Here is an 11,913-nt window from a genome sequence, read left to right as displayed (position 1 = left end):
TGGTTGCCACGATTGGCTAGGATTGGCATGGCTATAGAGGAGGAGAAGGCCATACTTAGGTGGCATATTTAAATCAGTTTAAATATACCCCACAGTGGTACTCTGCAGGTTGCCACGATTGGCGAGGATTAGCATGGCTGTAGGGAAGGAGGAGGTCCTTCTTAGGGGGCATATTTAAATCCTTTTTTTAAATATGCTCCGGAGTGGTACTGTGCAGGTTGCCACGATTGGCGAGGATTCGAATGGCTGTGGGTGAAGAGGAGGCCATACTTAGGCGGCATATTTAAATCATTTTAAATATGCCCCACAGTGGTAATCTGCAGGTTGCCACGATTGGCGAGGATTGGCATGGCTGTAGGGGAGGAGGAGGCCATACCTATGCGGCATATTCAAATCCTTTTATTAAAAATGCCCCGGAGTGGTACTCTGCAGGTTGCCACGGTTGGCAAGGATTGGCATGGCTGTAGGGGAGGAGGAGGCCATACTTAGGCGTCATATTAAAATCCTTTTTTTACATATGCCCCGGAGTGGTACTCTGCAGGTTGCCACGATTGGCGAGGATTGGCATGGCTGTAGGGGAGGAGGAGGCCATACCTAGGCGGCAAATTTAAATCCTTTTTTTAAAATATGACCTGGCGTGGTACTCTGCAGGTTGCCATGATTGGCGAGGATATGCATGGCTGTAGGGGGAGGAAGAGACCGTACTTCGGCGGCATATTTAAATCCTTTTTTTAAATATGCCCTGGAGTGGTACTCTGCAGGTTGCCACGATTGGCAAGGATTGGCATGGCTGTAGGGAAGGAGGAGGCCATACTAAGGCGGCATATTTAAATCCTTTTTTAAATATGCCCCACAGTGGTACTCTGCAGGTTGCCATGATTGGCGAGGATTGGCATGGCTGTAGGGGAGGAGGAGGCCATACTTAGGCGGCATATTTAAATCCTTTTTTTAAATATTTAAGTCAAAGAGGTGCAGGCGCTACTGCGGTCTCCCGGGGCGTTGTTATCACACAGCTCTTTCTCCTCACTTCCTCCGTGAGATGTCCAGAAAGTGCAAGCAGCCCTCAGGTCGATATTGCATAAGGGGGAAAAAAACAAATAACACACCATAGGGTAATAACGTCTGGCAATGAGTTTTATAACCTTCACCTGCCCCACATCACACCGGTGTAGCCCACTCCAATAACGTATATAGATTGCGCTCACCAGATAATGTCGCTGCCCAATCACAAACAGCACAGAACGCTTGTTAAAACTAGCCAATCGATCATGGAACTGAGGGAGGAGGGATGTGTGGGCTCTGGGCAGCAATGCTATTGGCCTGCGCGGGATAGGATAGGCGGTCCATCCCTCTCCAACTCTGTAATAGGGGATGACGGCGAACCGGAAGTGTCGCATGCAATGTCCGCATGCAGTATGGGTAATGTAGTCTGATCAGTCGCGGCGGCCAGGAAGCGCACGGGGAGCATTATGGGGCTTGTAGTTGCGCACACGCTGCCCATAGACGGAGGGGAGGAGGTTCCTGCAGCGAGGCGGGCTGGTTGCTGCGCAGAGCTTGTGATTGGGTGAGAAACGACTTTTGGGATATATAAACTTCTAGTGTGCTGACCAATCATTAGCTCCTGATGAGTCTTCGGACAAAACGCGTTGGGCGGGGCTAGAGGTCGGCACACCAGGAGAGAATGCTGTTTTGATCCAGGACGCTGGAGTTTTTATCTGTACATGCCGTTTAACCTTATAGAAAACGTGAGTGCAATTCTTGGAAGTTTTTATTTTGTATTAAAGTAGTACTGCGCAATGGAAGTATCTGTTTAGTTTTTAAGGAAGCTATATCTGAAGAACCAGGATAGAAACCTGAACACTGCTGGGCTGATATTGCTGTTTGTGATTGAGCAGCCAATGCATCTGGTGAGCGCATTGTAGTTACTGCACAGGGTGCTGCACCAGGGTGAGGTCGGTGGAGGTGCCACAGAGAGTGTAAAGATATTGCACTATTGCGTGTTTTTTTTTTTCTCTTATTATGCCTGGAGGTCCCATTGAGTGGAGGACTGCAGGGTGTCTGAAGCAAGACTAAGGAGTTCCATGATCGATTGGCTAGTTTTAACAAGCATTCTGTGCTGTTTGTGATTGGGCAGCCACATTATCTGGTGAGCACAATCTATATACGTTATTATTGGAGTGGGCTACACCGGTGTGATGTGGGGCAGGTGAAGGTTATAAAACTCATTGCCAGACGTTATTACCCTATGTTGTGTTATTTGTTTTTTTCCCCCTTATGCAAAATCGACCTGAGGGCTGCTTGCACTTTCTGGACATCTCACGGAGGAAGTGAGGAGAAAGAACTGTGTGATAACAACGCCCCGGGAGACCGCAGTAGCGCCTGCACCTCTTTGACTTAATTATCTGACTATTTCGGTGTGGCGAACCGGTACTGAACTAAGGTGGAAAATTATTATCTGTGGGTGGAGCGCAACATCTCTAGGAACTTTTTTAAAATATGCCCCACAGTGGTACTCTGCAGGTTTCCACGATAGGCAAGGATTGGCATGGCTTTAGGGGAGGAGGAGGCCATACTTAGGCAGCATATTTAAATCCTGTTTTTTGAAATATGCCCCGGAGTGGTACTGTGCAGGTTGCCACGATTGGCGAGGCTTGGTATGTCTGTGAGTGAGGAGGAGGCCATACTTAGGCGGCACATTTAAATTATTTTAAATATGACCCACAGTGGTACTCTGCAGGCTGCCACAATTGGCGAGGATTGGCATGGCTGTAGGGGAGGAGGAGGCTATACTTGGGCGGCATATTTAAATCCTTTTTTTAAATATGCCCCGGTGTGGTAATCTGCAGATTGCCACGATTGGCGAGGATTGGCATGGCTGTAGGGGAGGAGGAGGCCATACTTAGGCTGCATATTTTAATCCTTTTTTAAAATATGCCCCGGAGTGGTACTCTGCAGATTGCCACTATTGGCGAGAATTGGCATGGTTGTAGGGGAGGAGGAGACCGTACCTATGCAGCATATTTAAATCCTTTTATTAAAAATGCCCCGGAGTGGTACTCTGCAGGTTGCCACGATTGGCGAGGATTGGCATGGCTGTAGGGGAGGAGGAGGCCATACTTAGGCATCATATTAAAATCCTTTTTTTACATATGCCCCGGAGTGGTACTCTGCAGATTGCCACGATTGGCGAGGATTGGCATGGCTGTATTGGAGGAGGAGGCCATACCTAGGCGGCATATTTAAATCCTTTTTTTAAATATGCACCGGAGTGGTAGTCTGCAGGTTGCCATGATTGGCGATGATTGGCATGGCTGTAGAGGAGGAGAAGGCCATACTTAGGCAGCATATTTAAATCATTTTAAATATGCCCCACAGTGGTACTCTGCAGGCTGCCACAATTGGCGAGGATTGGCATGGCTGTAGGGGAGGAGGAGGCCATACCTAGGCGGCATATTTAAATCCTTTTTTTAAATATGCACCGGAGTGGTAGTCTGCAGGTTGCCATGATTGGCGATGATTGGCATGCCTGTAGAGGAGGAGAAGGCCATACTTAGGCGGCATATTTAAATCAGTTTAAATATGCCCCACAGTGGTACTCTGCAGGTTGCCACGATTGGCGAGGATTGGCATGGCTGTAGGGAAGGACGAGACCATACTTAGGCGGCATATTTAAATCCATTTCTTTAAATATGCCCCACAGTGGTACTCTGCAGGTTGCCACGATTGGCGAGGATTGGCATGGCTGTAGGGAAGGAGGAGAACATGCTTAGGCGGCATATTTAAATCCTTTTTTTAAATATGCCCGGAGTGGTACTCTGCAGATTGCCACGATTGACGAGGATTGGCATGACTGTAGGGAAGGAGGAGACCATGCTTAGGCGGCATATTGAAATCCTTTTTTTAAAAATGCCCCGGAGTGGTACTGTGCAGGTTGCTACGATTGGCGAGGATTGGCATGGCTGTAGGGGAGGAAGAGGCCATACCTAGGCGGCATATTTAAATCCTTTTTTTTAAATATGCACCGGAGTGGTACTCTGCAGGTTGCCATGATTGGCGATGATTGGCATGGCTGTAGAGGAGGAGAAGGCCATACTTAGGCGGCATATTTAAATCAGTTTAAATATGCCCCACAGTGGTACTCTGCAGGTTGCCACGATTGGCGAGGATTAGCATGGCTGTAGGGAAGGAGGAGACTATGCTTAGGCGGCATATTTAAATCCTTTTTTTAAATATGCCCCGAAGTATTACTGTGCAGATTGCCACGATTGGCGAGGATTGGCATGGCTGTAGGGGAGGAGGAGGCCATACTTAGGCGGCATATTTAAATCCTTTTTTTAAATATGCCCCGGAGTGGTAATGTGCAGGTTGCTACGATTGGCGAGGATTGGCATGGCTGTGAGTGAGGAGGAGGCCATACTTAGGCGGCATATTTAAATCATTTTAAATATGACCTGGCGTGGTACTCTGCTGGTTGCCACGATTGGCGAGGATTGGCATGGCTGTAGGGGAGGAGGAGGTCATACCTAGGTGGCATATTTAAATCATTTTAAATATGCCCCACAGTGGTACTCTGCAGGTTGCCATGATTGGTGAGAATTGGCATGGCTGTAGGGGAGAAGAAGGCCATACCTAGGCGGCATATTTAAATCATTTTAAATATTCCCCACAGTGGTACTCTGCAGGTTTCCATGATTGGCGAGGATTGGCATGGCTGTAGAGGAGAAGGCCATACTAAGGCTGCATATTTAAATCAGTTTAAATATGCCCCACAGTGGTACTCTGCAGGTTGCCACGATTGGCGAGGATTGGCATGGCTGTAGGGGAGGAGGAGGCCATACTTAGGCGGCATATTTAAATCCTTTTTTTAAATATGCCCCGGAGTGGTACTGTGCAGGTTGCTACGATTGGCGAGGATTGGCATGGCTGTGAGTGAGAAGGAGGCCATACTTAGGCGGCATATTTAAATCCTTTTAAATATGACCTGGCGTGGTACTCTGCAGATTGCCACGATAGGCGAGACTTGGCATGGCTGTAGAGGAGGAGAAGGCCATATCTAGGCGGCATATTTAAATCCTTTTTTTTAAATATGCACCGGAGTGGTACTCTGCAGGTTGCCATGATTGGCGATGATTGGCATGGCTGTAGAGGAGGAGAAGGCCATACTTAGGCGGCATATTTAAATCCTTTTATTAAAAATGCCCCGGAGTGGTACTCTGCAGGTTGCCACGATTGGCGAGGATTGACATGGCTGTAGGGGAGGAGGAGGCCATACTTAGGCGGCATATTTAAATCATTTTAAATATGCCCCACAGTGGTACTCTGCAGATTGCCACTATTGGCGAGAATTGGCATGGCTGTAGGGGAGGAGGAGACCGTACCTATGCGGCATATTTAAATCATTTATTTAAATATGCTCCGGAGTGGTACTCTGCAGGTTGCCACGATTGGCGAGGATTGGCATGGCTGTAGGGGAGGATGAGGCCATACTTAGGCGGCATATTTAAATCCTTTTTTTAAATATGCCCCGGAGTGGTACTGTGCAGGTTGCCACGATTGGCGAGGCTTGGCATGCCTGTGAGTGAGGAGGAGGCCATACTTAGGCTGCATATTTAAATTCTTTTTTTAAATATGCCCCGGAGTGGTACTCTGCAGATTGTTATGATTGGCGAGGATTGGCATGGCTGTAGAGGAGGAGGAGGCCATACCTAGGCGGCATATTTAAATCCTTTTTTAAAATATGCACCGGAGATGTACTCTGGAGGTTGCCACGATTGGCGAGGATTGGCATGGCTGTAGGGGAGGAGGAGGCCATACGTAGGCGGCATATTTAAATCATTTTAAATATGACCGGGCGTGGTACTCTGCAGGTTGCCATGATTGGCATGGCTGTAGGGGAAGAGGATGCCATACTTAGGCGGCATATTTAAATTCTTTTTTTAAATATGCCCTGGAGTGGTACTCTGCAGGTTGCCATGATTGGCGAGGATTGGCATGGCTGTAGGAAAGGAGGAGACCATGCTTAGGCGGCATATTTAAATCATTTTAAATATGCCCCACATTGGTACTCTGCAGGCTGCCACAATTGGCGAGGATTGGCATGGCTGTAGGGGAAGAGGAGGCCATACTTACGCGGCATATTTAAATCCTTTTAAATATGACCTGGCGTGGTACTCTGCTGGTTGCCACGATTGGCTAGGATTGGCATGGCTATAGAGGAGGAGAAGGCCATACTTAGGTGGCATATTTAAATCAGTTTAAATATACCCCACAGTGGTACTCTGCAGGTTTCCACGATTGGCGAGGATTAGCATGGCTGTAGGGAAGGAGGAGGTCATACTTAGGGGGCATATTTAAATCCTTTTTTTAAATATGCCCCGGAGTGGTACTGTGCAGGTTGCCACGATTGGCGAGGATTCGAATGGCTGTGGGTGAAGAGGAGGCCATACTTAGGCGGCATATTTAAATCATTTTAAATATGCCCCACAGTGGTAATCTGCAGGTTGCCACGATTGGCGAGGATTGGCATGGCTGTAGGGGAGGAGGAGGCCATACCTATGCGGCATATTCAAATCCTTTTATTAAAAATGCCCCGGAGTGGTACTCTGCAGGTTGCCACGGTTGGCAAGGATTGGCATGGCTGTAGGGGAGGAGGAGGCCATACCTAGGCGGCAAATTTAAATCCTTTTTTTTAAATATGACCTGGCGTGGTACTCTGCAGGTTGCCATGATTGGCGAGGATATGCATGGCTGTAGGGGGAGGAAGAGACCGTACTTAGGCGGCATATTTAAATCCTTTTTTTAAATATGTCCCCGAGAGTGCGGTATTTCTGCCCCCAGTAAACTTCTCCCCAGCATTTTAGTTCCTGGATGCGAGATCGTTCGCATCCAGGACTTTTTTCACTGTGGCCATCTTGTGGCCAAATAGTAAACTGCACCCACATACATTTTTAATTAAAAAAAAATATTATTTTACATTTAAAATTAGCAGTTCCCTCCCACACCAAAAATTACCCACATACACTTTTTTATTAAAAAAAAAAACAACATAAATAGTTACCCAAGGGTCTGAACTTTTTAAATATGCATGTCAAAAGAATATGTTATTATATTATTTAAAATTATAAGCTTATAAATAGTGATGGACGCAAATTGAAAAATGCATCTTTATTTCTAAATGAAATATCGGCACCATAAATTGTGATAGGGACATCGTTTAAACGGTGTAATAACTGGGTCAGATGGGCAAATAAAATACATGAGTTTTAATTACGGTAGCGTATATTAATTTCAAACTATAATGGCCAAAAACTGAGAAATAATGACTTTTCTTCATTTTTTTCTTAATCTTCCTGTTAAAATAGATTTAGAAAAAATTAATTCTTAGCAAAATGTACTACCCAAAGAAAGCCTAATTAGTGGTGGAAAAAGATATAAATCAATTAATTGTGATAAGTAGCAATAAAGTTATAGGCGAATGAATGGGAGGTGAACATTGCTCGGATGCATGAGATTTTTGGACTGCGGTGCTGAACCGGCTAAGAGACGAATTTCATGTTACATACTTTCAATCAACAAGATTGTAATATGCAAATTAGAGGAGTCGGAGGAATCCTAAACTGAGGAGTCGGTGGATTTTTGTACCGACTCCACAGCCCTGTATATCAGAATGTAAATCAGGGAGAGGAAAGATTTTACAATGGGCAAACACTGACTAAATCATTTATACAGAATTATTGTAAAAACGAAGCAATTATTATTACATTATTTTCACTGGAATCCCTCTAAGTATTCTTGAAACATTTTACCACTAATCAAAACACTTAATATTTGAATAGTGGTAAATAAATAACTAGAAATGTATATGTGTGGATGGCATTTATTTGAAGCACTGTAAGATCTGGTGGATTTTTGAGGTTTTTTTTTTAGAAAGATTTTCTCTATATGCTATTGTTCCCGATAAAAGACTATGACCTGTGACATGCAGTTTACGCCATTTAACGGTAGCATGCCCATCAACAGAGCTGGGACAAGGTCCTCCAGCACCTAAGGCTGAGAGACCAAAGTGCGCCCCTCCATCCCTCGAGACCCAGCCATACCACACTGATTGCTATTACACCAAGAGGTGCCCCAGGGCCTCCAACACCTTAATCTGTAGTTATCTGGCTTGCAATCACTGCCATGTATCCACTTTTCTTATTTCTCTGCTTTAAACACAATATGGGAATGATAGCTGAGTTGAGTGCCCACTCCTACAGTGCGCCCTGAGGCTACAGCCTCTCTTGCCTCTGCCCATCAACATAGTCCCAAGGAAGGCCCTCCAATATATCAGACTGTATCCAAGCCATGATTATTGATTTATACAGCATACTGATATGCCAATCTTTATACATGCCTCCACTTTTAGTGGTACTATGGTCCACTGAGCATGCATAAAGGGTTAGGTCTCACTTTTTTTACCATATACTAATATGTAGATATATCAAGTTTGTTTGAGATGTGTGGTTATGTGTGAACTTTTGATGAGCATACTTTGTCTTTTATATGTTTAATTGTAATGATTCATAATAAATGTTTTTAATATATTTTGCATATAGTCAAACATTTAGATAGGTCTATAAATACATTCTCACAATACCCAAAGCCCCTCCACAATATATAATAGTTCTACATTTAGTCATTTCAAAACAGGGATTATAGTTATTACAATAAGGTTTCTAGATAATACAATGGCTTCTTGACGCTTAAACAGAACCTGCGATCACGCAAACTTCAGGATTTCTACTTCCCTAGGGCATCCTCCAGCCCCCTGTAGGCCGTGGACTCCCTCGCCATCCTCCTGAACCGCTTCATTCTCCTGCAGTCAGCCCCGGGTACTGCACATGCGTGTTCCTGACTGTGAACCTACTTGTTCGGGAGCGTTCTGCGCTGGTGCAGTTAGTTAGGGCTTGTAACAGCACAGGTGCAGAATTCTGCCGCCTACGGGAGCCTGACAAAGGATGCCTGCAGCCAGGGCCATGAGTGCGTAGTAGACCCCATGGCAGACAGAGGAGGATTGGACAGAAATGAATGAACACAGTGGGGGCCTACAGGGTTTGAGGAAACCCCAGTTAAGGATAAATCCTTATTTTTGCTTGATCACAGGTTCTCTTTAATACTCCAGGAAGCCTTAAGGGACAATATATATCTGAGTTCAGATGATCTTCAGTTATGCCTAAAGATAGCTTGTATTTATGATTATAAAAGCACACTTTTACCACCCAGTTCTGCACCTTTGTACAAACATAGCTGAACGTGCTGTCTTGATAACTCAGTGCATTTCCTTTTTAAAACTACAGCTCTTTTACATAATACAGTATTACATGTTCACCTGAGCTTTTCAGGCAAATCAAAGCAGTGTTTTCCATTAATTGCAGGACCATTTGGGTACGATGAAGGAGACACTGCTTTTAACATCTTCAGCATGGGCGGCCTCATTCTCTTCTACAAAGACCTACTAAACAAACATCATCATGCGTAGAACAAGTAGGAGACAAGGACACAGTGCGTGTCCGGTGAAGGATGCGGACATACTGACCCATGTTATGTGTACACAACATCTGTTCAATACAAAGGTTAGCAGAAAACTGTATCTTCTGCATATCGGCAGGTCTTAACTTTAATTTGCATGGGGGCCTTACCGGTTATATTTGCCACACACCCTAGTGCATTTACTAGAATCACCTTCAAATGACCACAAAAAGGTAACCAGTCATTCAGCAAAGCAAGCAGTCTGAAGTCAGACACTGAAAACTGTGGTCTGTAGCACTATTGCCACAGAAAGGGAAACAAGCATCAGACAGGGGTACTTGTAAACCAGTCCATTGCCAAGTATGACCCTATCTCTGATGTACTGGTCATTTGGTCCCATTGAAAACAAGCACTTACTAGAAAAAAAACACATTATGAAGTCACAATACTGAGGCCTGGTTTGTTCAACTGTGGAGTTGGAGTAATTTTTGGGTACCTGGAGTCAGTAGTTTCATAAACGGTCAAAGCCGGATAATCTTTGTACCAACTCCACAACCCTGGCTCAAACAGACTGCCTTTCTATGGCATGAATGTTTAATTGGTCATAATAGGGTAAAACAAATGCCAACTATATCCTATACTACTACTGAAGAGTATATTCGAGTAGAAGCAGACACAACAGAGATCAAAAATGCCTAACCAGGATCTAGAATTATGGGGTATAGGCAAAGAGTTACACCTTTGATGATGCCATGTGATTGGTGTATGCAGTGAGAATTGCACTGTAGAGCGTGTAAATGTTAACCTGGTTGGCTGGATTGAATAGGATTGCTTATTGCCCATCCAAACTCATATCATATAATAGCGGACAGATACACTGGGCTATATCACGGTGTCAAAATTTTAAAGCTACTGCCCCCTGGTGTTTAAAAGCAGTAAAAACAATACTGAAATTCATGTAGTCAGATTAAATTTAGGACATATTGCTGCAGAGTGGACAGCACTGAGACAGAATGATCTCCAGGAAAGAGTCCAGACAAAGAAACACATGTAGGAAAAAAGGCTTAAATATGTTTGTATGTTTACTGTATTTAATATTATGGATATTGTAGCAGGCAACACAAGCAATGCCAGTCTAAGAAAATGGCTAACTGTACAAGCTTTAAACATATTGGAGTATGTTCACTAAACAGTGTTTCTTTCTATATTAAAAACCTGATCCTGCTGCGTACCAACACCAACCCCCCAATAGCACAGCACAGAGGTGGCACATAGGGTGCAGTATGCCAGGTTTAGTGTTAGTGAAGAACAGATAGATAACGCAGATGTGACACCCGCTGCTACTTCAGCAGACAGAAGAAAGCATCTGGCATGCCTGTCCACAGTAACCACTTAAGGTGGACTAATGAGGCACCAGAGGTTTGTGCATGGATATGCAGCTGCCATGTTTTGTGTTCAGCAGTATACAGTACTGGCTGATCTCTCGAGTTAGCATGTGTAATAGACATGAAATGATTATGGACATTGGACCTAGGCCATTCCCATCCAAAAACACTTAAACTGTGGTAGTGAATGGCTGAAAAGCTGTTTTTTTGAAGTCTGTAAGAGCAAATGTAATAAATAAAGGTGTCCAAGATGAACTACAGTCAGCTCCTGGAAGATTGGGCTACTGCACCCCTCCAGGTGTATTCAATGAAAAAGGCAGGAGACGTTGCACAGGTTACATGTTGAAACCATAGCCAGGAGAAACAGAAGGAGGGGGCTGGGTGAACGTTGGTGGTGCTGTATATCCATATGGGAAGGCTGGCTGAGGTGGTACTACACCAGCTGGTCCTGCTGTTAGCATTAGTTGTTGGCCTGAAAAGACACAAAAATGTTCAAATCAGATAATGCAGGAAACCTGTCCATTTCAACCCATGCTCTCATTTCTTTAGCACTGGTAGAGAATCAAGAGAGAAAAATGCTTCTCTGAAACATTTATTTGAGGATAAGTATAAGAAATGGTCTTTCTCAACTAAGATAATTACCTCATATTTCTACAACAAAGATCTGCCTCAGGCCTCTTGCACACTGCATGCAGTACGTTTTTTTTTAATTGGAATCAAAAATTAGATCAGATAAAAAAAAATTGAAATCGCATGTAGTGTGCAAGAGGCCTCAAGAGGATCTGTAAGAAAAGAAAGAAGTGCCCCATGGGGTGCTTACCTTGGATTTTTGGTGGAACGGAGGGACAGAGGACGACGGGGGAAGCCTGATTAGGATCCAGAGGCTGCCCCTTCATCCATCCGTTCCAGCCACCTAATATCCGACAAGCTTGCCGGCGGTGCTGGGCTCCAGGATCTTAGCAATCCTGTGTGAGCCTCGCTCAGGCGCAGTAGCGGTTTTCCTTTGGGCTCAGATGGAAAT

The 11,913-nt window shown here is 44.7% G+C and overlaps 1 protein-coding gene across 2 annotated transcripts in view; it reads right to left on the bottom strand.

The window, feature by feature from the left end:
• Window positions 1-10,571: 10,571 nt before the first annotated feature.
• Window positions 10,572-11,913, bottom strand: part of LOC137522787 (clathrin heavy chain 1-like) — a 152,331-nt gene continuing 150,989 nt past the window's right edge. For both annotated transcript variants that reach the window (XM_068242886.1, XM_068242879.1), the window contains exon 32: window positions 10,572-11,364. In XM_068242886.1, the coding sequence (XP_068098987.1) occupies window positions 11,228-11,364 (137 nt within the window). In that variant the 3' untranslated portion in view covers window positions 10,572-11,227. The remainder of the gene's footprint in view (window positions 11,365-11,913) is intronic.

This window comes from Hyperolius riggenbachi, chromosome 1, assembly GCF_040937935.1.
Source record: "Hyperolius riggenbachi isolate aHypRig1 chromosome 1, aHypRig1.pri, whole genome shotgun sequence".
Classification (NCBI taxonomy): Eukaryota; Metazoa; Chordata; class Amphibia; order Anura; family Hyperoliidae; genus Hyperolius; species Hyperolius riggenbachi.
The sequence above is the reverse complement of the archived record's forward strand: the minus strand, read 5'-3'. Positions and strand labels throughout refer to the sequence as shown.